At 47.7% G+C, this 27,313-nt stretch overlaps 2 protein-coding genes across 2 annotated transcripts; both read right to left on the bottom strand.

Moving 5' to 3' along the window:
* Window positions 1-1,326: 1,326 nt before the first annotated feature.
* Window positions 1,327-3,768, bottom strand: LOC135579327 (homeobox protein HMX1-like). Its single transcript, XM_065060456.1, has 2 exons — window positions 3,430-3,768; window positions 1,327-2,862 (listed from the first exon to the last, which is right to left on the bottom strand). The coding sequence occupies exons 1-2, from the start codon at window positions 3,629-3,631 to the stop codon at window positions 2,267-2,269; spliced, it is 798 nt and encodes a 265-aa protein (XP_064916528.1). The 5' UTR covers window positions 3,632-3,768; the 3' UTR covers window positions 1,327-2,266.
* Window positions 3,769-9,063: 5,295 nt separating this feature from the next.
* Window positions 9,064-14,458, bottom strand: HMX1 (H6 family homeobox 1). Its single transcript, XM_065060455.1, has 2 exons — window positions 13,864-14,458; window positions 9,064-12,166 (listed from the first exon to the last, which is right to left on the bottom strand). Exons 1-2 carry the CDS (start codon window positions 14,123-14,125, stop codon window positions 11,589-11,591), a joined length of 840 nt encoding a protein of 279 aa, XP_064916527.1. The 5' UTR covers window positions 14,126-14,458; the 3' UTR covers window positions 9,064-11,588.
* Window positions 14,459-27,313: the final 12,855 nt, after the last annotated feature.

The following is a 27,313-nucleotide window of genomic DNA, read 5'->3' as shown; positions in this document are numbered from 1 at the left end:
GAGTTGAGGAACGGGACTGTGCACTCGAACTACGGCGTGCAGATCTTGTTTTTATTACAAAGTAACTCGCTCCGGATTTGCGGTCCGCATTTTCCTTCAGTTGCCTCTGTAACTCCAGAAACAATTCGGATGGCAAATTGATAAAACAGAGAGAAGAATAAGACTGAGAATGGATTAATAAATGGTGTGAAAATTACATTAATTGACGAGGATCCTTACATAACTAACTATGTTTCACCACAGAAACATCTGAGGATGCAGTTATGTGGAAAGGCAGTTTATTTAAATGAATTTTAGTTTCATGTTATAGAACTAAGGAAAGGGACCTTAGTGTATAGCTGATGCATCTGGTCAAACTTGCATTGCGAGAGACTTTGAAAAAGCCGGATTTCCCTCTAATTATCTCTAACGAGACTGATTAATCTCTTGGCAGTAATCAGATAAGAGTGTATCGCCTTTTGAAATACAAGAAGGAACAACCAAGGGAAGCTTCCGATATGTTATGTTTATCAGTTGTGAAAAAACAGACAAACACGAATCAAAACACATCATCCTTGGAAATAAGGACGGTATCGCTTATGTGTGTCTCCATGTGTTTTTAGACACGGAGTAGGTCGCAGACTCAGGAGATCTTAATTTATTTAACTCTCATTATAAAGTTAGATCAGAAAAAAAAAAAAAAAAAAAAGGAGTGGGTCGTGTGATCTAAATCGTTAATTCGTCTCCCGCACCTTCTCAGAAGCTGCGGTCTGTGGGAACCCGAGCTGTGAAATTCACCCCGCAGTTTCCCTTCGGCGTATCCACTTCATTATACTACTCTTGCAACAGCCTCGATAGGTTGGGTTACTTTTTTATTTTCTTCAGAGCAAGGGCACTCTGAGATCCTCCTCCTGCTAATTCGAGACCGATTAAAAAGCTACAGAGGTCAAACAAGATAACCGCAACAGAGATAAAACTTCACACTGTCCCTGAAGCTGCTTTCCGGAGCCCGGCTGGCGAAAGGGCTGACTTGGCACCGGCTCCCCAGCCCCGTTACGCTCGGCGACAGTCCCTGTGCCAACACTTGCCCGGCGGGGCAACAAATCACTGCAGAGGCCTCGAGCCGCCGGGCTCCTGCTTGCACTGGACTCTGCTCACCGGGCCGGCCCACGCGTGTGTACATCGGTGTTAACCGCCCACGGAAACACTAATGGAAGAAGAGTGAGAAAAGGAAAGAAAAATCGTGTTTATCTGGCCGAAACACCTACCACTTTTATTTTTTCCCACTGTGAAACTCGGTAAGTTGCCCCTTTTCTCACGCAAGGGTGAATTTCGTAATGCCACGACTGTATTTTTAATCTTTATTTTTAAAATAAAACTCATCGATGCACTCTGTCTTTCGTTTGATACTGCCTAGTAGAAACTGTATCGAAAAAGCATGCATTTCATCTTTCTGAAAATGTTTATTTCCAATCTTTGACTATAAAGCGTGTGAACTTGGAAACCAAAGTACGACGAAAGAGTTTGGAAATCTATGAAAAAAAAAAAAAATAACACTGCTTTACTCTAGAATAGCAGATAAAATTGTCCCATGAGATTTCAGGGCGGCGTTAGCACAAAAACATGAGAGACAGCTTCTCTCGTTCTGCAAAAACAGGAGACGAGCAACAGTTTGAGAATCGGTTAGCACAAAAAATGTGAGAGAGAGCTTGGATTTTTTTCGGGAGGGACAATAAAACTTAGAGAAGCCACAGTTTAAGAACCAAATCTTAGGAAAGATGTCTACATTTTGATAATGTCAAAGATGATAAGTGAATCTGAGGTGGAGAATTTGAGATAAAGGAGCACATCATGGCCTTCAGTTTTAGCAAGTTATATTAAAAGTGACTCGGTTCAGGGTTTAGAAGACAGCCACGGCGCTGTGCAGACAGTCCCCGTGGGCTGAGGCAGAGCATCAGCTCCCCTGAAATACAGGCACGGGATAATTTGGGAGGGAGGGAGGCAGAACACATCCCGGTTTCTTTGGTGGCTCCCTGTTAACTTCTCAGTCTTGACCAGAGAAAAAGCGCTGCAAGAGCGAGAACGGGCTGGCAGCGCCCTTTGAAGCTTTAACAACGTGTCGGTGGCCCACGGACACGCGTGGGGGGGAGCCCGGGCGGCCTCCCCGTGGGCCGAGGGGCGGCTGCCCCCGGCTTTGTCGAAGGCGGACACCCCACCGACACGGCAGGGGCATAAATAGCATTGGTGCGGCCCCGGCAAGAGGAAGGTCGGGGTCCGAGGGGAGAGGCTATACGTCCCCGTCCACCAGGCTGAAGTGTTTGCCTGGCCCGGGGAGGCAGACGTAGGGGATGGCGCTGCCCGGATAGAGCAGGGGGAAGGGCAGTGGCAGCAAGCAGCGGCTGAGCAGGCTGCTGTCCTTGTAAAGGGCCGGGAAGGAGAGAGCCGCGGCGGCGGCGGGAGGTGACAGCTCACCGGGGGACTCTACCAGTCCGGGCCCGGACCCCGGGCCCTCCGGCTCGGCCGACATCTGTTTCTTGAGCTTGTTGCGGCGGTTCTGGAACCAAATCTTCACCTGGGTCTCGGTGAGGTGCAGCGCAGCCGCCAGCCCTGCCCGCTCGGCGCTGCTCAGATAACGCTTCACGTCGAAGGTGGACTCCAGCTGGAAGACCTGGCTCTTGGAGAAGATGGTCCGAGTCTTCTTCCTACCGCTCGCCGACGACGACTTGCCGCTCTCCCCGACACAGCCCCCGGCTTCCCGCGGCGGTGCCTGCCGGGGGCCGCGCGGCCCCTCCGCAGGGAGCCGGGAGCCCACACCGCCGCCCTCGGCCTCCGGGCGGAGGCCATGGCTCGTCCCCTCCGCCCGGAGCCGGCGGGGCTCGCTGCCTGCAACGGCAAAGCACAGCATCAACCCCCCACCGCCGCCCGCGCCCCCGCCCCGCATGCACGCACGGCCCGGCTGAGCGCTGGGGAGTGGGGCCGAGGCCGGGGGGTGGGGGATAGGATAGGATAGGTTGCCGAGAGCTGGCCATAGCCCCCCCACACCCTCCAGAAGAATAAGGAGCTTCCAGTAAGGATCTAAGGAAATCTCTCTGCCGGCTGTATGACAGAGAAGTCAGGGGCTCCTGGACACGGGACAAACAGCCAAGGAGACCTGGAGGGGGGTAGAACACCCTGGAAAAGACCCTGGAATCAGGTTGGTGCGTGCGCCAGTGGCATCTCCTCCCGTCCGTCCGCGGAGCCTCGGTTCCTCCTCCGGGTGCGTGTGCGTGGGTGTGAGTGTGTATGTCGGTGTGTGCGTGTGCGAGGTCCCGGTCGGGCGGCGGGGAGGGGCGCCGGGACAGACCCCAGCCGGGTGTCGGGCTGAGGGCTTGGCCGGGACCCCCGACTGGCTGGGGGTCGGGCTCCGACCCGACGTGCGAGACAGCCTGAGGCCAGCTGCCAGCTCTGTACCCGAGTTGCTGGAGTCTTTACTGGGGTCTTGCTCCGCAGGCCCCTCTTCCTCCTCCTCCTCCTCCGGCAGCGTGCAGCGGGCTCTGCCCTGCTCCCGGGCCGGGTGGCGAGGGCCGGGTTGCAGAATGCTGTCGATGCTGAAGGCCGGAGGCGCGGTCGGGGCCGGCAGTGGGGCTCGGCGGCCGCCCCCGAGCTGCACCATGGCGCGCCCAGCCGAGCCGAGCCGAGCCGTGCTACGGCGCAGGACTGGCTGCGACGGGAGGGCGGCAGCGGCAGCCGGGGCGGAGGAAAGGATGGGAAAGGAGGGAGGAGGGGTCGAGGGCGCAGAGGGAGGGGATGGAGCTAGAGGGAGCCAAAGGACTGAGGACGGGGGGAGAGGTGCAGAGGAGGAAGAGGGCGAGGGAATGGGGGGGGGAGGGGGTGGCGCGCAAACCGAAATGCGTTCCGAAAAGGGCGCCCTGGGCAGCCGGGGCAGGGCAAGGCAGGGCGGGCTGCCCTCCTGCCCAGGTCGTTCACTGGTAGCGGGGGAGACAGACCCAGTCCACGGGAAAGGCGAAAAGGAGGTGAGATGGCAGGAGAGAGATATCTGGAGTGAAGGAGAAGAATGGAGGGAAAGAATTTGGAAACGGGAGCAAGGAATGGGGTGGAGTGTGACAAGGAAAAGCAGTGATGGCAATGAGAAAGGACAGGGAGGAAAGAGGAAGCTGGGAGCCGACGAAACCCTTCTATGTGTTTGTACAACACCTGGCACGACAGCCTACTGAGGGCATTTGCTGCATATTATCCGTGCCTCTGAAAGGCAAGGGGAGGCCCTGAGAAACAGTAATTTATACAACCTGAGCCCTTTCGCTGCGGTCCTTCCACCTGCAGACCCCCAGGCCGAGTATGTAGAGTTCCCTGGAGAGAAAGGGAGCCCCTTGCGTTCCGAGGAGTCCCGTGGTGCCAGTCTCCCCACCCCAAGAGTCTGCAGAGTTCTTCTGTAGTTTTTAAGAGCTAAAAGTTGTATGAGATCCTGCACTTAGTACAGGAACGGTGCGAAGGTGCTGGTCAGTGTGCATGTGTGTCGATGTCCAAGGCGTCGTTTGGAGGATGGAAAAGCCTTCGCCTGTGCTGTGGGACTTGGGGTAGGATCGGTGTGTTTCTGTATTATCTGGAGAACTTTTGCTCTCCACCATCTACCAGCGCTACACCGTTTTAAAATGCGTTCGCAAGGCAGGGCGACCAGCAACGTTAAAGCTGCCATCAGTTGTGGATGGCAAGGAACCCTGTCCTTCCCCGCATCCCTGTGTAAAACAGGGAATTGTCTCCAAACGGCTTTTCAGAGGCCTTTTAGTCCGAATCTCGAGGTTTCCACCACGAAAACGGCTGAGGGCAAGCGAGAAGCTCTTGAAAAAGAGTTGAAAATAGAAATGCTGACAGGATATTAAATATGGTGAAGCCAGAGATTCCGTGATCCAAAAATCAGGGCCTCTTAAGGCTTTGGACTGCATTAAGCTTGAACGCACTGATTCTTCGGAGAGTGGGTTTCAGCTCGTTTTTAATGAAAACTCGTTTCACTTTATAAATGCACTCAGATTTTAATGTAGTCGTCTGCTGAGGAGCTGTACATTTTCCACCAGGAGAAAAAAAAAAAGTATGCATATATCCGTCTTACATCAACACGATTATTGGCCAAATGCCCAATTCGTTGCATTTGTCTCTCCTGTACAAGCCTGTGGTTCTGGTGGAGCGCAATGTCCCCTTTTAGAGAACGCGATAGGGCGAGAAAAGGCAGAGGGAACGGTGATACTAAATACAGATTAAGAAATTCTGTAAAACTTTTAGCATCGGAGACTTGGATGGCAGGTCGGGTCGGTCTCCCCGCTGTCTGCGAGGCACGTCCAGGTGCTCACGTCTGTTCTTGCTGCAAACCATTTCCCTTTTAGTCCCCCATCTTAAAATGCATTGGCTCAGTGTGTTCTCCTAGAAGACATTTTCTTGGAACAAAAAGGACAACTTGAAGAAGGCAGAAAATAAGAAGGAAATTGAAGAAGGAGGCATAAGTATTATCTCCTGGGGTTTTTTTTCACCTCGGGCCCTTCCAATCCCCGAGCAGTCCAAGCCCAGCTCATCGGGAAAGGTTTGTCCACCTTTCCTAGCCCCATTTGCCTGCTTCACAGAAACGATTTTTTTCCCTGGCACTGAGGGAGCACGCTACAATGCCGGATCTCCCCAGCCGATGGAGCATCCTAGAAGCAAATTCACTGGCAACAAAAGGATGGGAGGGGGACTCCGGGGTCCCCCTTGCAGAGAGTTCTACCAGCCACATCGGTACTGGGCTGCTCATGACCACTATTAAGCTATCCCTTATCTTTAGTGGGAGTAAAGACTTGGCTCCGCATGCCAACAGGTAGAGAGCTGTATCCTGAAAAACCCAGACAACCTCTTTGCAAAGTGCTTGCCCACGGAAGGAGTTCGCTGCAGCGGACCTGCCGCGGGGGAGGGGGAGGAGCAACGCCCTCCCCGGGCCTTTTCCATGCCCCCAGCAAACCCCTCTGAGCCCCGGCCCGTCCGCATTTGGGCCCGACCTCTTGGCGAGTAGCGGTGCCCGATGGGTGGCGGGGCGAGAGACCTTGCCAAAAATCAGAGGTTTTTCCGAGTGACTCGTTCTCGGGGCGTGGGGAGTGCTGAGGCACGGCTGAGAGATGCCGTGGGGAGAGGGTGGCTTTGGCAGGGGTCCCCTCATTCCATGAGGATCAACTGCTTGGGTCTGAGCCAGCCAAGAGGGTCTCGCTGCCCAAGGAGGGTCCAGCGCGGGTCTTCTCCCCAGCACTGCTCGGCACCAACGCAAATTCACTCCCCAGGCTGCGAAAGGCCGTCGCACAAGGTTCATTAATCACTTGGTGTAAAAGCAACGATTTTCCTACAGTAGACTGAGATCGCCCGACACCGGAGCTATTTAATCCAGGGCTTCGTTTGTATTTTATCTGGGAGGGATCCTGTCATCTGGTACATGTCGTGACACGGAGGCCGGTGCCGCACAGCTCAGAAATAGCGAACCTTTTTCTTTGAATAATGGAATATTAGAAGCTAGAATCATGCTGAGCAGAAACCTTTTACCTGGGAAAGCTTTTTACCAGAAATCGCCCGGCACACATATCTTTGTCTCCATTTTAGCTCAGAGCACAAAAAGTCTCCTACTCTAAATCTAAATCTGATGGAAATTAAATCTGATTAGATAATACAGAAATGCCAGAGTCCGGTTTTGCTTAGCTTACTGAATTGGGCTTGTTTTATCCTCCAATGTAGTCAAGGCTAAAACAGGCCGTCTCTGGATTTCAGGTCCCCTTCCAAATAAGACCCTGTTAATTGCGGTCACACCGGCACCTTGCAGCGGTTTTTAAGCCTTCCCACTGCTCTCCCGGGACACAGCCGCGGCGACTGGATCCAAACACTGTCTGAAAAGTTCATCAAAATAACCTGATGGCTTTGGCTACCTTAGCGCTCCAGGTCCCTAAAATAAATCCGATTTTGCGGTTCAGCAGTAGCTGGGTATAAACTGCCGTTTGCCCTTGTGGTCTTCCCTTCCCAGGTGGGGCCCTGGTAGAGGATGGCGGGGACATCCTTCACCCGCGCTGGGCATCTCGGGCAGGAAGGAGGGAGGGAGGGAGGGAGGGGAGAGAAAACGTTTTCACGAGCTGGAAAGCAACTTTCCCCGGAGTCCTACAGGAAGGCAGCTACAAGTGTTACACATACGCTGGTTTTGTGGGGGGGAGCCGGGCAAGCTAAGCGGACTACTTCATCCCGGAGGTGCGAGACACAGGCGGATCGAGCCATGATGTGATCCAGGGACAGAGTATCCCTTTTCGAAATCTTGGCCTCGCTCAGAGGTCAGTTCAAAGTATTCAGCTAAATCGCCTTCCTGCAATGTCTACACTTGATGCGAGAGACCTGCAGTAGAATCCTGAAGGGGATTTCCAAATAAAGCTAGTAATTCTCGACCGCTGAGCAGGCTGGAATTGCTAAAAAAGGAAAGACGAGAAGAGAGGAGAGGAGAGGAGAGGAGAGGAGAGGAGAGGAGAGGAGAGGAGAGGAGAGGAGAGGAGAGGAGAGGAGAGGAGAGGAGAGGAGAGGAGAGGAGAGGAGAGGAGAGGAGAGGAGAGGAGAGGAGAGGAGAGGAGAGGAGAGGAGAGGAGAGGAAAGGAAAGGAAAGGAAAGGAAAGGAAAGGAAAGGAAAGGAAAGGAAAGGAAAGGAAAGGAAAGGAAAGGAAAGGAAAGGAAAGGAAAGGAAAGGGAAAAGAAAAGAAAAGAAAAGAAAAGAAAAGAAAAGAAAAGAAAAGAAAAGAAAAATGTAAATTTTAGGCGCATGCCTAGGTTTTCATGAATATCTTTTTTAATAGACATTCATGTATCTCACTACATAGAAATTACAACGTAGGATCCGCAAGAAGAGTTGAGAAACTCGGGATAGTTAAATGAAGCATTAAGAAATCTCACGCAACGTTACATTCATTGGGAAGGGGACGGGAAATGCAAGAAAATTGCCTGGATCTAATTTGAGGCCGAGGGCACTAAACATAGCGAGTCCACCGAAGCCTGGAGCGAGTCTCCCTCCGATCGATGGTGGGAGCGGGGCGCGCACCCCGCCGGCTGACATGGGCCCAGGGAGGACAGACAGACAGGCTGTTCCAAGATAATGCGGTATAAAAGAAAAAAAAAAAATCGATCCAAATATATTGTTCAACAGTGGAGCCAGGGCGCACCTATGAGATTTATCAAGTATTGATTTGCATTAATATTTTAGACCCATGCCTACGAGAAAAGTTATAGGCTGTCTTAAGCCGGTGAGCAATGTACCATTTGCAAAGTAGGCATTTAACAAGGTGCTTTTCAGAATATCGATCATTTTCATTTAAAGTGTAATTAATAATAACATTTTAGGGTAGCTACACCAGGAATTTATTTCAGAAGGCCAGTTCAGATAATATTTGGAACTTCGTTTGATTTGCTTAAAAATATATATATTTTTTCACTAATTATTTTTATTAGCGTCCAATAAACACAAGTTATCTTTGTGAGTAGTCTGGCAGGGTTTTCCTTTGCCTCGCCTCTGGAGTGCCATCTAGCTAAGCTGTTGTAGCAACATTCATTAAATATATGTCAACAGACAAGGATTTATGCTGCATAATAATATTACAGCTGTAGTATAACTGGATTTATTTTAAAGCTATTCAGAGTTTGCTTTGATCTATAAAGCAGCAACGTATGTCTCTATATGTCGCAAACATCCTTTGCGAAATTACTTTGAGCTCTACAGTCCGCCAACGTTTTTTCTATAGCAAAAGAAGCACAGAGCGTGACTCTAACCTCTTTGATTTATTTAAAGGAAATATATCCAGGGAAGAAAACTGCGAGGAATCTGCTGTCCTGATTTGAGAGCTGGGCTTGCTTTTTGGTGTGAGGTTGTTTTATTTTTTCCTTTTTCTTTTATTTTATGGGTTTTTTCCCCCACCCGGTTTGAAACCGCCAATACACGTACACAAGAGGCTACGTCTTCCACTAGCTCTTCTCTGCAGAATATTCTCGCCATCAGGCACAATGAAAGAAGTGATTAAAAAAGCTACAAGGTAAAGAAACCTGAGGTGTCTATGTTCCTACTTTCAGCACATACTTTTAATAAGCCACTATAAAGCACTTCCTGCATGTACAGAATAAGGCATAATTAAGCACTTTTTTCTTAGATTAATTCACGTCTTGCACCTTTTAATATTTTACTATGATCATAAGTTACAAATACAGTGTATGAAAAAAATCTGTTTATTGATATAATCAGCACGTCTTTAAAAAACAAACAAACAAACTAATGTCAAAACACATTTTAAAAATCCGATTGATCATTTAGCCCTGCCAGTTCCTTAACTTCAAGAAAAGAATATTTAGTAGAATCAGAAGTATAATAATCTCATATGTTACTCCAAATAAAAGGCATGTGGAGAGTGACAGGCGTGTTAAATTTTGCGTTGGATTACAATCTACTCTGATATGACTGTAGTGAGTCGGGATTTTACTCCAGTAGGTAATACTGGGATATCTGGGCAGCTGGAGAGTGGAGGGGGGAAACGCTCTGACCACTTTCTTGCAGGGGCAGCCAGGCAATAAACGGTATCAAATCAAGTGTTTGCGCCTCGAGGGAGAAATATCGCCCCAAAAAGGCAGAAGTCCAGCCCAGCCGCTTTCATAGCGGCCGGAGGTCCCGTCCCGGGAAGCGGCACCGACACCCCAACCCCACCGCTCCCCAGTCCTTACACTGCTCTGGGACCAGGCTTTAGAAGTTTTCGCTCCAGACCCAGGTGTTTGACGGATATGCAAAGAGCAGCTGAGAAAAAAAGGTCCCAGAAACAGGACTCAGTTCGAAACAAGCATCCCCGCAAGTTAGCACTTTTCTCAGGAACCCGGAATATGTATTTATTTAATTAATTCTCAACTGATTTCGAGGCTTTCAGCTTCCTGACTTCAACCGTGCAGGCTGGAGCCCAGAGCCGTGTTTCAGGCCAAAGAAGAAAAAGAAAAAAAAAAAAAAAAGGCGATGGAGAGGTTATAATCCACCCCTGACCCTTCTCCTCTGGTTTCGTATCAAAGCTGCATCGTATCCGCCGCATCTCGCCAATCGATTTCATAACAAGAAATCGTGAGATTGTTCCAAATATTATTCAAAGCGTAAGAAACAGTAAAAATTAGATGGCTCTTCCTTCACTGGGGACTGATCCGCATGCACATACCCCAACAGATCCAGGATCCGGCTTTCCCTGCGGGAAAACCGAGTTTTCCGAGTTGGTCGGTTCAATTGCATCTGATTATGCCCTAAAACGTACGATCAAAACTTGACCTTCCACTAAGGCTGAGTTTTAGAAAGTCATTACCCCCTTAGTATTAGGAAAAAGAAATTCAAACCTTTAAAAACAATGATGGACCTGATATTCATTTTAGCAGTGGGAAACTCAACAGTTATTAAAGGAAAAAAATAGCTTGGCATGCATAATACTTCATATAATATCACATTACAGGTTAGCTTGCATAACTCGTCATACGATTCCCCAGTCTGTTGCCATCTGATTTTTTTCCCTTCCTTTTTAATTGCCAGTGAGAACTATTAATCGATTACACAAACCGATCCCGTAAGAGACGGACAAGCCGAGGTGCGTTTTCTTCAGCCTCCTCAGGGGACTGAAATAAGTGGCAAATCCACTGGTAAAATAGAGCACGTTGAATGATATATATATGTATAATTAACCGTGTGTTTTAGGCGATAGTTTGTCAGGGAAATAAAATGAAAACAAAGAAACAAAATCCTCACAGCTCTGACTTCAGCGGCACGAATTCATTCCAACAATATGCCTTCAAGTTGTTTCAAATCAAAAAGCCTGCATCGAGAAGGACCAGGGGGCATCAGCACATGCTTGGGTATCGATCGTATGAAAATGAGAGTAACAATGGAGGGGGCGGAATCTGTAGGAATTAAGTGGCTAAAACAAAGGAACCTGGAGAAGCGGCTGGAGGCGGGGATCCGCAGGGCCCTCCGCTCTGCGCGGAAAGCAGTGGGGAAAACGAAAGTTTCCCCGTCAGGAACGCTGGCCTGGGGCAGTGGGGTGCCGGGAAAGGTCCCTGGTCCGTAGTGGGGTCCCGAAGGTTTCGCCTGCCGTGGAGCGGGGGCGGCGGGGCCGGGAAGGGCCCCTTGCCCCAGTGGTTCCGTACATTCGTCCCACGCTCGACAGCTCTGCGGGAGGGAGAAGGGGAAGGGACCTGGGGGACTGCTGCTGCCCGGAAAACGCCGCTCTGTGTCACCCCGGGGCGGAGGCGGCGGTGGGGCCTTTGCCGCTGCTACGGGGTCGCATTTTCTTTGGATGCGCGGCGGGGGGAGCCTCGCTGACCCGCTCCCGGCTCATGACTGGGGTCCTTGCCAACCTTTCGGTTCCCTCCGGCTGCTGCGCGTCGCTCCGAGTTAACCCCAAAAGCAAGTTTATTGCACGTTAAAAAAAAAAAAAAAAAAAAAAAAAAAAAAAAAAAAAGCAGAAAATAGTGAAACGTGTAAGTTGGAAATAAAAAGTCCGAGGAGCAAGGGGGTGGAGCTGGAAGCTGGGGGAGGGGGCGAGGGTGCCACAGTCCCGGCACAGGTGTGACGCTCAGACGAGTCCTGTCATCTGCGACCGTAGGAAAGGGAGGGAGGCAGCAGGAAAGGTGCCCAGGGGATAGCTGACGCCGCTGGAGAAGCCCACCAAGGGCGGCGACACGTGAGGGGGCAGGCTGAAGCCCAAGGCGCTCGCCGGCGAGTTCTCGTGGTACAAAATGGGGACCCGCACTATCCTTTGGGCGGCGTGGGACAGGTTGGCCGCCTCCAGGTCGGCGGCCAGCTGCCGCTTCCACTTGTTGCGGCGGTTCTGGAACCAGATCTTCACCTGTGTCTCGGTGAGGTGCAGTGAGGCGGCCAGCCCGGCCCGCTCCGAGCTGCTCAGGTAGCGCTTCACGTCGAAGGTGGACTCCAGCTGGAATACCTGGCTGCGGCTGAACACCGTGCGCGTCTTTTTCTTGCGGCCGGCGGCGCGTTGCTCCGGCTCCCCCGGCTCCTCGCCGCGCTCCTCCTCTTCCTCACGGCTTCCCGGTCCCGGCCGCCCGTTCGCCGGTCCCCGTGCCGCCGCCCGCCCGCCGCCGCCTGCCCGCTCCGCCGGCTCTTCGGGCAGCTCGGGCGAGTCCCGGTCGCTGGCTGCGGAGAGAGACAGAGGTCTGGGAGGGGGGGCGGCCGCTCCGGGGAGCGGGGCGGGGAGCGGGGCATCGCCCAGCCGCCCGCTGACCGAGAGGGAGCGCCTGCCCCTCGCCCCGCTCACCGGGAGGGGAAATAACGCGGCTGCGGAGAGAGCAAGGACAGGGTGCCGGGGCTGCCGCGTGGGAGGGGAGCCTGGGCAAAGGTTCCTACCGCTGCTCTGTCTTTTGTGATAAACTCCCAAATATGTGTGAGTATATACACACACGCGCAAGCATACTTATGTAGAAACACAGAAATTATACTTCATATATATATAGTCATCTATGTACAACTCATCTATGTGCCTATGTGTATACACATCTAAGTGTACTCACGTACTTAAACGCACATATATACATGTATAGCATAAATATACTTTTTAGATGTAAATTTTGTACACATACGAGTGTACACACACGTATACATGTCTATACATCCACACACGTATATATGTCTAGAAGTGTAAGTATATCGGCCTGTGTATATACACATATAAATGAATACGTGTGTACTCTTATACACACACGTATACATTTACATACACGGATACACAAATATATTTACACACATATGTACACATATATTTACATGTGTAAGTATATCGGTGTGTGTAAGGGGATAAGTATAGTAGCGCGTGTGTGTATATAAAGGGAACTAAGAAGGAAGTATTTTATATTCACGCTATTCTTAATTTGATAAACCAAATGGACCCGGTCAGCTACTCTAATATCAGGACACTGGTCCCCAGCATGTCTTCGAGGGGTTTCCAACATTATGCTTTCCATTTGTAGTTTTAAAGGGAAAAAATATTTCCTACTCGTTCTAGAAGAGGAAAAAAAATAAGACAGAAAAACAAGGCAGTTGTTTCAGGAGTCGTTTCCTGTTCCTAGATGGATTTTTGGGATAAATTAAAAATATTAATAAACCCATCACTGTAAAAAGAAGCTCTTTGGATTGCAGATCACGCCTCTTTTCCTTATTGAGCAATCGTGCAAACTCTACAGGCTCGTATAGAATCAAAGAGATGCGCCGAGGGACAATATTTTTCTTATTAGGATAAAAATAACCACTGATCGCAGCCCATAAACTTTTTCAGATGTTAATTTCTGCCCCTGAACCCAGGCTTTTCCTCCAGCACCCTTTCCCGCGGGCTCCCAGCCGTAACAGGCCGCGCTGCGGTCGGAGGGGGGGCAGCGGGGCCGGCTCCGCGGGAAGGGGCGGTCGGGGCGCAAGGCCCGATCCCAGCTGCTCCCCCAGCTTTCCAAACTCCGACTGCGGTGATAGGGAAGGTGGTATAAGCTTTCCGACTTGCCAGATGTCCTTCTCAAAAAAAGAAAAAAAATAAAAAGGTATAGAGGCGAAAAAGGAGACAGAAAAAAATCCCCGAGCAAACTAACAAGCCCTGTTTACATTTTGGGCTTCGGGGTGGAGGTTCCAGGTGCCTGACACACCGTGAGCATGTCTGGAGATTTGCCCCGGGCGGCCGAAAACAGGGATGCAGTATGAGGTCTGCTGTGGGCACACTCCACATACCCCTCCGCGCCTGCTCCGGCGGCCGCAACGGGACCGGACCCCCCGCCCCGGCCCAGGAGGAGCAGGCAGAACCCCTCCCAGCACTAGTTCGGCCCGGCGATTAGGGACAGGGAAAAGAGACTTACTGTCGGGGCTGGTGCAGCCCAGGAAAGCGGCGTGCGCTCGGCGGTACCAGCCGACGGCGGCGTCGCGGAGGGGGCAGCCCGGGGCGCCGAGACGCAGCGGTGAGCGCGGCCCGCAGCGCGGACCCCCGCGCCCGCCGCTGCCCGCCGTCTCCCGCCGCGCACCGCCGCCCGCCGTGCCCTCGGAGCCCAGCAGGTCCTCGATAAAGAAGGACGAGACGCGGGCGGAGGTGGAGCCGGCGTTTTCTGTGGCTTCGTCCGGCATCGTCGGAGAGAGCTGTGTAAGAGGTGTCCCGGCTCCGCCGGCGGCTGGCTCCTCGGCTCCCCGCTGCCCCGCGGCCGCCTCCTGCCTCTGCCTAGCCCCGTGGATGCTCTCCTGGTATAAAAGGTTTTTTTTCCGGAGTAATCATTTCAGATCGCGGTTTGCCATCATTTCCTGCAAGCTAGGAGGGGAGGGGGAGGGGGAGGAGAGGAAGGGAGCGGGGAAGGAAAAAAAAAAAAAAAAAAAGCAGCAAGCCGACAACCCATCGGAGGCGCCAGATTCTGCGTGAAAACGATAATAACGAAATAAAAATGTCATGCGAGTTAAACGCTGGACACGAGAGGGGGGATCCTGCGATTGGAGGAGCGCCGCGGCAAATGGGATTTCCGCAGGGGAAGCGCAGGGCGCGGAGCGCGGCGGGGCCGGGCCCTGCCGGTGCCTGGGCGTGCGTGTGTGATTGTGTGTGCGTGTGCAGTGCGGGGTGTGTGTGTGTGTGCGTGTGTGTGCAGTGCGGGGTGTGCCTGTGCGTGCGCCGCCCCGGGGCTGCCACTCACAAGCTCGTTATTTAGGTCAATTAGGGAGCAAATCCTGGCGCGGGGGGAGCGGCCCCGGCACACGGGCCGCAGCCGGGGGGCTTGGCCCCTCCGCGTTCCGGCCCTCCCATTGGCTGCAGCGGGCTCAGCGGCAACCCAGCCAACCAATCCGAGCCGCGAACATCGCAGTTATATTAATATCATTAATAATAATCAACCCGCCTCCCACCCCCCGGTCGAGCGCTTTCATGTCCGCGACGATGGACGGAGGAGATGCGCCCTCCGCCGCCCGGAGAGCCCGCACCGTCCCCGCGGGCCCGGCAGCAAGCGCCGCGGGATTCCGGCGGAGCGGTGAGGTTGCCCCATGCCCTGAGCCCCTGGGTTGGGGCTGTTGAACCGAGGGAGGGGGGCGGCGGAGGGATATCTGTCCCCGTGAGCAGTGTCCGTCGCCGCAAACTGTCCCGTCGTTGGAATGGGGAGTACCCGGCACGGGAGGGCGGGAGGCCATCGCCTACATGGCCTCCCAAGGTCTGCTTGGTAGTATTTAACCTTTTCCTTTATATATGTATATACATATATATTCATACTTTTAATGTATATGCATATTATGTCTATATAGTTTATTTAGAAAGACTGCTAGGCCCTGCTCCGTGAAGACGGGACCGTCCACGACGCCCCATCTCTGGCCAACTCGGATGGGAAAGGTGGGGCAATGCGCTCCTGACGTTACTGCTCCTCAACTAAACTTTTTTAATTATTGTTCCTACTGTAATTTCACTTCACGGAAAGCCGTAAAGTCACTCTCCACCTGCCTCCTTTTCCTGAGACTTCTGGATCAGTTCGTCTCGGGATGGGGACCCCCAACGACCCCACAAAACTCGCCCTCGTTGCAGGGCGGCTCAGGTTTGCAGAGGGACGAGTCGATCCAAAGTGCAGGTCGGAGACCCGTGGAGATTTGGGTGAGTACATAAATACGATGTTCACCCGCAGGTCAGTTCTCTCCTGCTCTGCCTCTTCTTTCAGGATATCCTTACATGTTCCCCTCCACGGTCCGCCTGGACAAGCACCCCTTTCCCAAGCCCCGCCTCCCACCCCCGACTTTTGAATGGAGACACTGGTTGCTGGCCCGGCAGAGTGTCCGGCGGGGCCGCGGCGCTGGGCGCCGGCACGGAGCGGTCCGGTCCCTTTCCCTGAGTGGCGGTGAGGATCTTTGAGGTCAGGGCCTATTTCGGAAAAACAAAACAAACCAAAACAAACAAAATCAAAAAATCCAAACCAAAACAAACAACAACACGTTACCAAACAAACAAGAAAAACAAAAACAAAAAACTAATAAAAACCCACGAAACACCTATATCTTTCAAAGGCTCCAGGAAAAAAAAATAGAAACAGCCAACAACCAGAGCTCTGAAATGGACTCTGGAAAAGCACGAATACAGAGGGGCATGTTCGGCTTTTTGTCCTACCTAGGCAGAGACCGTTGTAAACCGGGCAAAAGTGCATTCGTCACTTGTTGCACAGGAATTGTATTAACGAGCATTGCTTTTCTGCTCTGCGCATCTTGGTGCTTGTTACTTAATAGGAAATGTGAGTTTAACCGATATGTGTTAAGCATCCATAAACCGTCAGCTCTTTGACTGGCAGACTCAGAAAACATACATGCGTTTTCCGGAACACAGGGAAAAATGTAGACTCTGGTTACTTCTATATATTTTATATACAATCTGCAGATGATATGCATTCATCCCATGCCCATATTTCATGAAGTGTTCCTACAGTGTGGTCATGAAACTTATGTAATATTATTTGCTTTCCACTTATTATGATAAAATCAATAAGAGCAAATTTACCTTTTTCCCCGGTATTTCTTTAGCATAACCTATAATTGTCTAGTATGCAATCATGCTGAACTGTGTGAAAAGTAATGGATACTCAGACATATTCCTGAAACACAAAATCGGGATTAGCACAATTCTATACCTGCAAATACAACACTTGTATATACATGTCCGTGTGTAAGGGGTATTTTTAAAGCTTGTGGTTATGTTTACGTACCTTTTACATTGCTATAGTGACATGACTAGTAACACTTTGTGCTTAATACTTCGTGCTTATTACAATGATGGGGCGAAAAAGGGCGTGTGTTTACTGGATGTCTCATTGCAAACACCCAGCAGCGCTTCGTGTAAGGAGCAGAAAGAGCAGCCAGCGACAGTATTTTTGTAATTTAATGTCTTTCAAAAAGTATCCTGGGCCCTTTCGGTGCCACTTGCCCGATGGTAACGCAGGGTGGGAGGGTGTTCCTTTGTGCCGAGGGCATCGCCATCACCCCGCGCCGTGCCGGCGGGGTCCCGTGTGGCCGCAGCAAGGCGGGACCTCTCATTTCCCCACGGCCTTCTCTCCCAAAGCCAAGGGTAAACTTTCATTTTTTTGCAGGCAGCTGAGTGGAGAGGCTTTCCTTAGGCACCAAGCTCCTGCCCGCCCCCGGATCACAAGGTGTATTTACGGCAGAGGTGGCTTTGAGCTCAGATTTAGACTTTAGGTGGTGGGCCCCTTATGTTTTCCACCTCTGGTTCTGTTTCTCCCCCACAAAAGTGTTTTTCTCCGAGGCTTTGGAGACCTCCAGCTCCGGAACAGCTCCGGGCAGTGAAGGACGGCTGCCTCCTGCGGCCCCGGCAGGGTCTCTCCGGCTGAGCCGTCCCGTCCGGGCTGCCGGTCGGTGCCGATCACTGCTGTGGGATGCCCGCGAGATGTCCCTGGCCTTCCCGTCATCATCCCCGACGGCTCCTGAGCCTTTGACACGGTTTGCTCGACGTGGGGGAGGGGAGGAGTTGGGATTTGGGGCCGGACTCTGCAGGGAATCAGCAGACCAAGGACTACTTTTGGGGCCGAAAAAGTGCATGCGAGTGTGACAAGTACCTGCAGTGAGACAGGGTGACGGCGGGCCGGCCGCTCCCGCCGCTGCCTCGACGCCTCCAGCACGAACTGGAGCCTACAATGTGGGTACCATTGCCCTGCCTGTGCCTGATGTCTCCCCTTGCTCTGTCCCCCACCAACACTGCCTCGGTGTGTCGTAAAATAGAATCGAAATGACAGGTTTTAGCGCTTGCTGCCTAACTTCTGCTCCTCTCTGCTCTTAGGAGCCCGCGGTATTTTTGGAGCCCAGATCTCTGCAGGAGGCGTTTCAGCCCCAGCGCTGCGGGCAGACATGTTTTTCTGGCAAGGGGAATCATCGCTTCCTTCTCCACGCTGAACAGATCACTCAGTTCCTGTCACTCTTCTAACAGATCAGCCGGCACCTCCGCGGGTAAGGAATTTACTGGCCAATATCTGTCTCTGGTTGATATATTGATATGTATATATGTATGTATATACTCATACGTGAAAATATTTTTTCAGACAGGTTCGGTTTAGCTATACGAACAAAACAAGTAAAGACCGTATCCGCATCTTCAGTAAACTGCTGGGAACCACCAAAACGCTAACCCAGACACTTGGAAGCAGCGTTTTTTGGGTCCAGCGCTCCTTTAGGGGAGAGGAGGATGAGGTGGGATGTTTTGGATACCTAGTTAAAAAAAAAAAAAAATCAACCAGAAGGTGCTACAACAGCCTCTAAACCCCTGTGTAACCTATTCCTCCTCGTCCTCCCGGGGAGTGCTGGGAGAGAGGAGTTCGCTCAGCTCCCAGGAGAGTTGCCCAAACCTCTCCCATCGAGGCAACTCCTGCCACTGCATGGATTTCGCCAGATCTCTGCTCCGGCTCTGCCGCCTTCAAAATGTCATGGTGGGGGCGGGGGGGGGGGCACGTCCTGCCTGGCCTTGCTGGTACAAGTGAAGGGAGCGGTTTAGAGGGTGTCTCGGCTACTCACCCACAACCTGGGTGAGGGTCCTATGCGCATCTCACGGGGATGCCCCATTTTGGGTGGCCTTTCAGCCAGGAACACATAAAGGACGAGATAGCATTGGGAACCCCTTTCTCCCTGCAGATAGAAAACCCTCAAACTCTTCAAATGTGAGCTAAATAACACTTAAGCGCAGCAGCACTTTGTGACATTATTTTCGGAATTTGCAGGAAATGTTAAGGGATCCTCGAAGATGATGAAACAGAGAAACTGATAGTTATAGTTTGTTTTGTTTGTTGTTGTTGTTTTCTTTTTTCCCCCTTAAAATATAAACCCAAACCTACTGAATTCTTCACCATCAGAGATACTGGCAGAGAACTTTTCCCCTTTGAAGGACTCTTCTCAAAGCATGCTGATTCCCGTTAATGTATTCATTATTCACAGAAAGCCACTAAGTGCTTTGGATGGGAACTTCCACCCCGTAGCGTCTCCTGATGTCCGTGGTGCCTGTTTATTACTCGTTATAGGTGTCACACCGTTGGGAGCATGAATCGCATCACTTAAGTGTTGTTTCCTTGCTAAGTGAGAGGTATTTTGACCCATGATAAATTATGGAACTGGAGAATATCCTTTGGTGCTTCAATATATGAACTTCGAGAATTATCTTTGGGGAATTCCCATGTATTAAAATTTCAGAGTCCTTTGAGAAATATTTGTTAATTGTCTGACTAGAGATGGGGAGAGAGGGAGAAAATGGATCATCGGCAAATTATGATATATTTTTTAAAAGTTAGTCCCCACTGAGACGAGCTAACAGTTATAATACGGTCCTGTTTTATAGTGACTTTTCCAGATTTTTTTTTGGCATTGATTTCCTTACACAATTTTAACATTGCTTCTCTTTTCTTTCTTTTTTAATGTACAGTGAGAGAATGCACGGTTTTATTGGTGCTGGTTAGGGTCAGCCACAGGAGAATTATGGAGGTCATGTGAAATAGGTGCCAATAATGCTTTTATTATTGTTATACAGCAGACAAAAGAGCATTATGGAAAGAGATCCTTACCAGACCTAACCGTGGATATTTTGTTCTGTTAACAATCAAGTCAAAAAAAAGGTGACTTTTCAGAGCTATTGAACATTAGCCTATTATCCACAAGAATTTTGGAATTATTTTCCCTCAGAAAATTAAGGTCCCTGAAATGAAACACTGCACACAACTCTCGATTTTTGCCTAAATCAAAAGATTTAGAAAAACAAACAAACAAAAACAAATAAAAAAGCAAAAAAAATCCCTCCCCCCAAAAAAATAAAACAACAAAACCCACCCCCCAAAAACCCCAAACCCCAGAAAAACAACAAAAACCAAACATACACTGTCACAGCATAATTTATTTTTTTAAATTTCGAGCTAACATTTAACGTTTGTTTTTTATGGTATGCAAATCAGAAAATCAATCTATTTTTTAATTAACAAGGCAGAATTTTTTCTCTAGTTTGTATGCACCTGCAGTTTGAATCTGAAGATTTGCTGACAGGACTTGAAGACACTGATGTAAAATTTAATTGAAATGCTGTTCTTCTTCCTTCATCCAATCTTGAATTATTTTAGTGGACCATTAAACCGTTGTCAAGGACTGTAATGAACTTCTCTATGTATTGATACATCAGATTCTGAGATCAAACTTCAAAAATTGTTGGAGCTTAGAGAATTTAGCAAAAACTCATACCTTCCTAAATCTGATAGGCTCCAGAGTTTTAGATTAATTCCAGGACAGAACCAAATTCAATCAAAGAAAGTATTAAGAACTTTCAGTACAAAACATCCTTTGTATTTTTACAGATGTTGAAAAGGAAAATTGATGCATTAAAAGTGGGGTAAAAAGTACACTCTGTTTTGCATTTTGATAGTAAAATGATCCAAACAGTGTGTATTCTAAGGGAAAGATTTAAGAAAACTTGTGAAAACTACATGGAGCTGTGTTTTATAAAAAATTACCTACATTTTTTAGTTATATTAGTAAGAAGCAAGTGAGCTCTTCATAAATAGAAACCAGAAAGGATCTCATTTCCACTGACTAGTAATTCATTTATATTAAAGAGGACAATGTATCAATCTTTAAAACTGCCATTAGATCAAGGAAGGTCTTTTCCATTGTAATGTGAAAAATATACTTTTGCAAATCATATTTGAGTTGAGGCATACAGATTTCCCCCCAAAAAAACTGTCATCAATGATATATATACAAATGTAAACCCATGTGTTTTTTAGTCAGTTCAGAAATAATCTTTATAAAAATCAGTGGGTAGTTAGAGTTTATGTGAGTCATTAAAATTTGGGGATGAATGTAATTTTCAAATGGTTCTGTAACGTATTACAAATGGTTTTGCAATGCTCTAGCATATGTGGAGATACGTATCTGGAGATATATACAGTTACATACATACAAATTTTATTATGGTATACAAAAATTACATTTTCACATAGCATGAAAGTAGTGTTGAAATGCCTTTAGAAAGGACTGGACCTAGTCAAAATTAATATTGTAATGAACTCAGATCCTAATGTAAATCCATGGAAACCCCAAATGCATTCACTTTCTTGTTCTGAATTATTTTGTTATCGGGTCTGATTAGTCCTAGAAAACCCTGAAGCAGTAGGAAGGCTGGGTCAAACACTGAGTGAACTCGGTGGTAGAGCTCTGTTTGCTTTCTCTCGGCAAGCAGCACTGAGATGTTCTATCTTTCCTGGGATCTCAGTGGGGCTTGGCAGGAAACCCAACCGTATCAGCTCCTTCTCATAAGATTTCCCTTTGACTTCACAGACTCCTCGAGTTGTGTTAGGATGGCGTGAGCCAGTTCCCACAGTAATTCCTCATGAAACCTGAACACCACAGCCCACATTATGCCCTTGTGAGGACATGAGAAGTCAACCCAGAAATTTACTCAGGCCTCTGGCTATGAATAACAAAATCTACACTGCAGTTAACTGAAACTGGAGAGATAAGTGGACTTGCTGCAGGAAAATTTCCATATCACACTTTATAAAACTTTGTCATACCCAGAAGAAGCTAAAGTCTTGATTTAAATGGAGACTGTGTTGGAGAGATGTGCAAGGAGAGCTGAAGGTGAACCTTCACTGTGCATCACAGGGATATGTCCTACCGACTAATGAGGAAGAGGTACCCATGCCCCTTTTATCTGCCTCTCTCATGCAAAATTCTCCTCACACATCTGTTTGGGGGGGATTAATCAAACCAACTGAAGACACCTAAGTCTAACCTTTTCATCCTGTGCTCCTCTTAAAAACTAAACATATCTAGCCAAAGTTGTCTTGGCATTCAATGGTAACTGTCATACAAAAAAAGTCAGATGAATCACTTTCCATGTCTCCTTCCAGCTGCCTGGTCTTGGGAAGGCTTTCCTGCCATTTCATAACAATGCATATGACTGTGCAGATGGGTAAAGGGCAACCCTGCAAAGAGGATACCGTTAACTGATCTTTATAAGGGGAAGACACTCACTGGGAAATGGGACTGCTCTCTTTGGTGAACACACTGTAATAGCATGTCCTCTCCGCTCCAGGTCACAGATGACTTGGTCTTCCCTTGTCTTGCTTAGACACCCAATGTGACTTGACCTTCTTGGCTGAGTGTATATGGGCAGGCTAAAAAAGATCATTCCATGGGCTTAGGCAAATGCATGTCCATAGTCTTAATTGTAAATTTAGTCCCTGGAAGATTTTGGTTTATTAGTCCTCTCCCAGAGCAGCTCAGGGCATTTATAGGATAATAAAGTCCATGAACTGTTCCTTGTTGGTATCAGACCACCTCGTTTTGGAGCAGGAGAGTATGTAGTCTGTGGACTCAAGTTGTATCATGCCACTAGAGAATAGAGCCAGCTTTTGGCCAAACCGAAGCGCCCAAAATGCTGTCATTCATCTGGCAAGTAACAGCAGTTTCTTCAGATAGTAGGAAGAAGAGGTGCCCTGTCATCATGGTGTGCAAATAATGGTAGTTTTGATAGGTGATATGTCTTTTGCTCGGGAGAGTACCTCATGCCTACATGTCCTCCTTTTCTCAAACAGCATCCTTACAAGAGCCTGGAAAACACCAGCCCTTTAGCAGTATTTATAGCTATATCTCTCTCTGATGAGCCACTCTTTAAAAGTAGGCTAACTCAAAACATACCGCATTGCTGCTTGGAAATGCAGATGTGAAGGGATATCTGGTTCTAATATACAGATCACCTTATGGTGTGGCAGGTTTCAGTTTCCACAATAGAGAGTGCGTTTGTGCTAGAAATGATTTAAGCCATTTGGGACCTTCAAAAGCAGAAACACTTCATGAACCTTATTAGAAATGACTACCCTTGCTGAAAAAAAAATGAAGAGAAATTAGAGGGGTGATCCAAGATCATACACTATCTAAAGGGTGGAAAGAAAGCCTTTTCCAAAATGTTGCTCTTTCTCACAGAAAACACATAAGCTGAGTGTGAGACAAGTATCTCCATTCCTTTGTTGAGCTATGAAGTCCTGCTAATGCTGATGGAACTAATATCTCATTGCAAAAAGCCACCAGGTTTAGTTCAAAACAGTCAGTTTATTAAATATAAGCAATACTGGCCATTATCTTTTCTATAGCATTTTCCTTTTTGCATTTTTACTCTTGCTGAGGGAGGTAATGAGGAGGACCACAATGCAGGCTTTTCCTTGCAAATATACCTAGTGAATTTGAGCTCTGATATTTCTCTATCCAACACTGCATGGAAATCCCTTAGGAAGAGCAAAAATATCAGCATAAAGATCGGCCATGCAGATTGGAAAGAAGGATTTTGCCCTTGGGTCCAGAAAGCTGGAATGTTTTCTGCAGATCATAGACTCCATAAAACATATGTACTTAATAAATAAGCAAACAAGCTTGTGCTTGAACAAGCCTGCCATGCAGTAAAGGAGAATGACATTGGGCAAGTTGGAGTCAGAGGGCTGACGCTGACGTCCCTTGTATCCCAGAGCCACTTTTTTTTCAAATATTTACTTTTCTTCTTCACACCAACTGTACTATTGAAGTGTATGAGAGGAACCTTTTGGAAGCTTATTCTGGGTGATCTGAAATGATGTTTTCTCACAGAGCTGACTGTCCCTATGCAGAAAACTGAGGGAATGTCTACCTTGTCAAAGACATAAACCAGATGCTCTAAGAAGGCTTTACCTCATTCGCATCTACTGTCTCACTGTCTGCACAGGTCAGCAGGGAAAAAAACAGAGGGAAATGAGCTGGAGCCACGCCAGCACCCCAGGCTTTTGGCACCCCTCTGCAGCAGGAGCTTGGGGTCTTTTTTGCATCCCTCCACTCTGGAGCTGACAGCAGGTAACACACTCTGTCATATATCTCAGAGCTGCTGAAACATTATGTGCTCTGTCTCCACCTTTTGAAGAACTCGCCTGACCCTGCCTTGCTCCTTGCTTAGAGCGAGGCAGTTTCAATCCCCTTGTCAGTCCCAATGGGTCATCCAGGCTTGGTCAGACCTAAGAAGCTGTCCTCTTACATTTAGCAAGAGAGAAACATGTCCAGCATCTGCTTGCAATTGCTGTCTAGGATGCTGAGCATAGCCTTTGCTTTCACGTGTCTCCTGAACATTTGATTATCAGGATATTCAGACTGCGGAGATCTTATCAGTACTTTTTTTTTTTTTTGTCAGACCAAAGGCTCAAAAAGCACCTTTGTCTCTGCAGGGTTCAGTCAAGATGGAGGAGGAGTCTGTTAAACAAGGTGGCTGTCTACAGCAGCAAGCACATGTTCCCAGCATGCCATGATCATCTCTTGGGGCAGGAACCAGACAGAAGTTGGATGTCCAATCTGATAGATTTATCTTGGCTTTTTCTGTGCGAAAGGGCAAGAGATGCACATGTGGAGTGTAATACATCTTCCCCTTTGTGCAGCCCTACTTGACAGGGATGATCACTGCCACAAGTGCCATCAAAGGTCACTGAAGACGATGATGTTAAACCAAACACCTAACTTCTAGCTGGTTGACAGTGTTTGAAATGAAGCCCTCCTTTATTTCTTTGTTTTCTGTCTGCTAGTAGCATGTCTATCTGGAATAATCTTTTTTACTTCCTTCATTTGTGCCTTTTTGTGGGAAGAAGAGCAGAAGCAGACTAAGGACCTGACTTATCACTCAGTCTTTTGCTTATCCTTCATAAAATCACAGAATGTCAGGGATTGGAAGGGACCTCAAAAGATCATCTAGTCCAATCCCCCTGCCGAAGCAGGAACACCCAGATGAGGTTACACAGGAATGTGTCCAGGCAGGTTTGAATGTCTCCAGAGAAGGAGACTCCACAACCCCTCTGGGCAGCCTGTGAAAATAATTAAAAAATGTATGTGTATGGCATCCTGTATGTATATAGCATCCTTAAAAAATGTATGCATATAGCCTCAAAACTGTGACACACAAAGATATACCACAACCATTCCTTTACATAAAATGGCGAGTTTTGTGTGATTGTGACCAAGTTATTACATGTTACAGTGAAGTCGAAGTAAAGTTCAGTTGAGGATAAAAAACACAGTGTTTGCTTAGATTTGTTGTTATTTTAGTCCACAGGGATAAAAAACAATTGATTCATCTGGAACTCTTCATTTCCAGCACAATTTTAAATCTTTCACTGAGCACAACAATTATTCTGAATTAACTGTGTTTGGTTACATGTATCTTAACTTCATGTTCAATTCAGAGAAAAAAAAATAATAAATGAAGTGTCAAAGAAAAGTTTCCTTGAACTTTAAAATGGTCAATGAAGTCTCGTGGGCACCTCTTGGACCCACAGTGAATTAAAAATACTTTGATTCTGAGTCAGAAACAGCAAGCATCATTTTGTCTGATGTTGGGTTGTTGCTTTCTGTCCTCTGCTGATACTTCAAGTGTCTGCACATACAGCTTTGCCCTTTTGATATACCTACTAAGGCCAGTTAAAAAAAAAATAGATCAGAAATCCACTGAGACTTGGTTCAGAAAAAAAGCTACCTTAGCCTTACGAGGTACAAATTTAAGTGTGGATTATCCTTGAGAAACCTGAGTCTGGGAAAACTGAACTTTTTTTCATAAGGATCAAATCTACAGTTTGTATGAGGCAAGGGAAGGATTAATGGGGATTTAAGCAGTACTTGCATCTTGCTGATCCTAAATAACCCTCAGTGTTACTTAGAGACCTTTGGGAACCTTTTTGGCACCTAATGAGGACATATAGGTTCTTTAGATTTTATTTAAATCCAGATTAATATTCCAGATTAGATTACTGCTACCAATTTTGCAAACACTAATAAATCCTATAGGTATTAGATCTCCATGATCAGAAATTAAGCAGGACATGTAGACACAGACTATTTAACAGTTTATCATAACCAACATGTTTAAGAAAATAAGTGCAAAAATCTTAAGGTGGTCTTTCACAGAGTCCAAATCTGGGTAAATTACTAGATTGTATGTGAGTTTATACGGCTTCACTTTAGCAAGAGTCATTTGGATCTGGATGAGATCTGAGAAAAGTAATCCAAAATCTGTGCCTTTCCCTGAGTTCGGAATTTTCTGAAGAAGTGTCTGGATCTGACCTATTTGAAGACAAGTGATCTTTGGCCATGGGCCATGTGATCTTTGTTCTGGACTTGATTTATTTCTATTCTCCAGTCTTACCTGATGTTTCTCCCAGGTGCTCATTTAGCAAGACTTCCCTGGTATGAAACAGTACACCTGTGAAGCAATACACAAGAAAATATTTTACCAGCAGGAATCAGCATTTTGCATATTTTCCTTGTGCAAATAAAATCAACAAAAATATGTCTGAAGACTGTACTTATTTCGAAAGAGATGAAAATCTTTCTCTATCTTTCCCCTCCACCCCCCACCACCTTTAGTTTCCTCTTATTGTACTGGGTTGCTCTACCAGGATGTTTCAATCTACTTTTGAAACGTGTGCCTATATTTACTTGGAAGAAAATGCAAATATTAATGTAAGTGAAAACACAGGTGACAATAAGACGACATTGAAGAACACAGTTGTTAACCCTCACCCCAGTGTACATAGATGTCTTTCAATTGCTTAAAAACCGGGGCAGACAGCTACCGCACTGGGTCGGTGTGAATGAGGAAAAAAAAATCCTTATTACACTGTCACTGCAAGAACAAATCCCTCCCCAGATCAGGTACAGACCTCTCCAAAATGCTTTCAACCCAGATTGGCAGTTGAGTTTTTCTCATTTGCCTTACTAAAAGTTTAGTGAAAGTGAAACACGGGTGAGGTCTGTGGTGTTAAACAGCTCCACAATGGTCCTGGTACTTCAGAACCCATCAGGATCTCCATGGATGTTGCAAGAGCACGGTGAGTGGAACTGTTTGCAAACAAAAGTGATTGCTGTGCTCTAGATGGATTAAGGTTTTCCCTAGCAGTTCTGTATCACACAATCCATAATAAACTTAGACCTGTACTTCTGCCAAGTTGCAATTTGTAAATAAAAGGGTTCAGAGCAAGCCAATTTTCCTATTTAGTTTTAATAGCTTATATTCTGAAAACCTCAAGGCTAATTAAACTGTTCATTATCCTGCTGCATTTAATTATTGCGATATTGATCTAACATCTTAACACAGAAGAAAAAACAGTGACATGTTTTATATTTGGAAATGGGAAAAATAGGAAGCAGACTTGGTTTAAAAATGATTTAGCAGTTAATAATTCAAAGAACAGTGTTTCCAAGTGTTATTTTTTTCATGAGCCACACAGTTTGTCTATTAAAAAAAAAAGAAAAATACAAAAGACACCC

This window comes from Columba livia, chromosome 4 (assembly GCF_036013475.1).
Source record: "Columba livia isolate bColLiv1 breed racing homer chromosome 4, bColLiv1.pat.W.v2, whole genome shotgun sequence".
Taxonomy (NCBI): Eukaryota; Metazoa; Chordata; class Aves; order Columbiformes; family Columbidae; genus Columba; species Columba livia.
This window is presented reverse-complemented; position numbering and strand designations above follow the sequence as displayed.

Excerpts from the sequence above, each read along its gene's own strand:
- HMX1 (XM_065060455.1), bottom strand. The coding sequence starts at position 14,125 with ATGCCGGACGAAGCCACAGAAAACGCCGGCTCCACCTCCGCCCGCGTC. Across the intron at positions 12,167-13,863 it reads GGGCTGCACCAGCCCCGACA|CCAGCGACCGGGACTCGCCC; the intron begins GTAAGTCTCTTT and ends CTCTCTCCGCAG.
- LOC135579327 (XM_065060456.1), bottom strand. The coding sequence starts at position 3,631 with ATGGTGCAGCTCGGGGGCGGCCGCCGAGCCCCACTGCCGGCCCCGACC. Across the intron at positions 2,863-3,429 it reads TAAAGACTCCAGCAACTCGG|GCAGCGAGCCCCGCCGGCTC; the intron begins GTACAGAGCTGG and ends TTGCCGTTGCAG.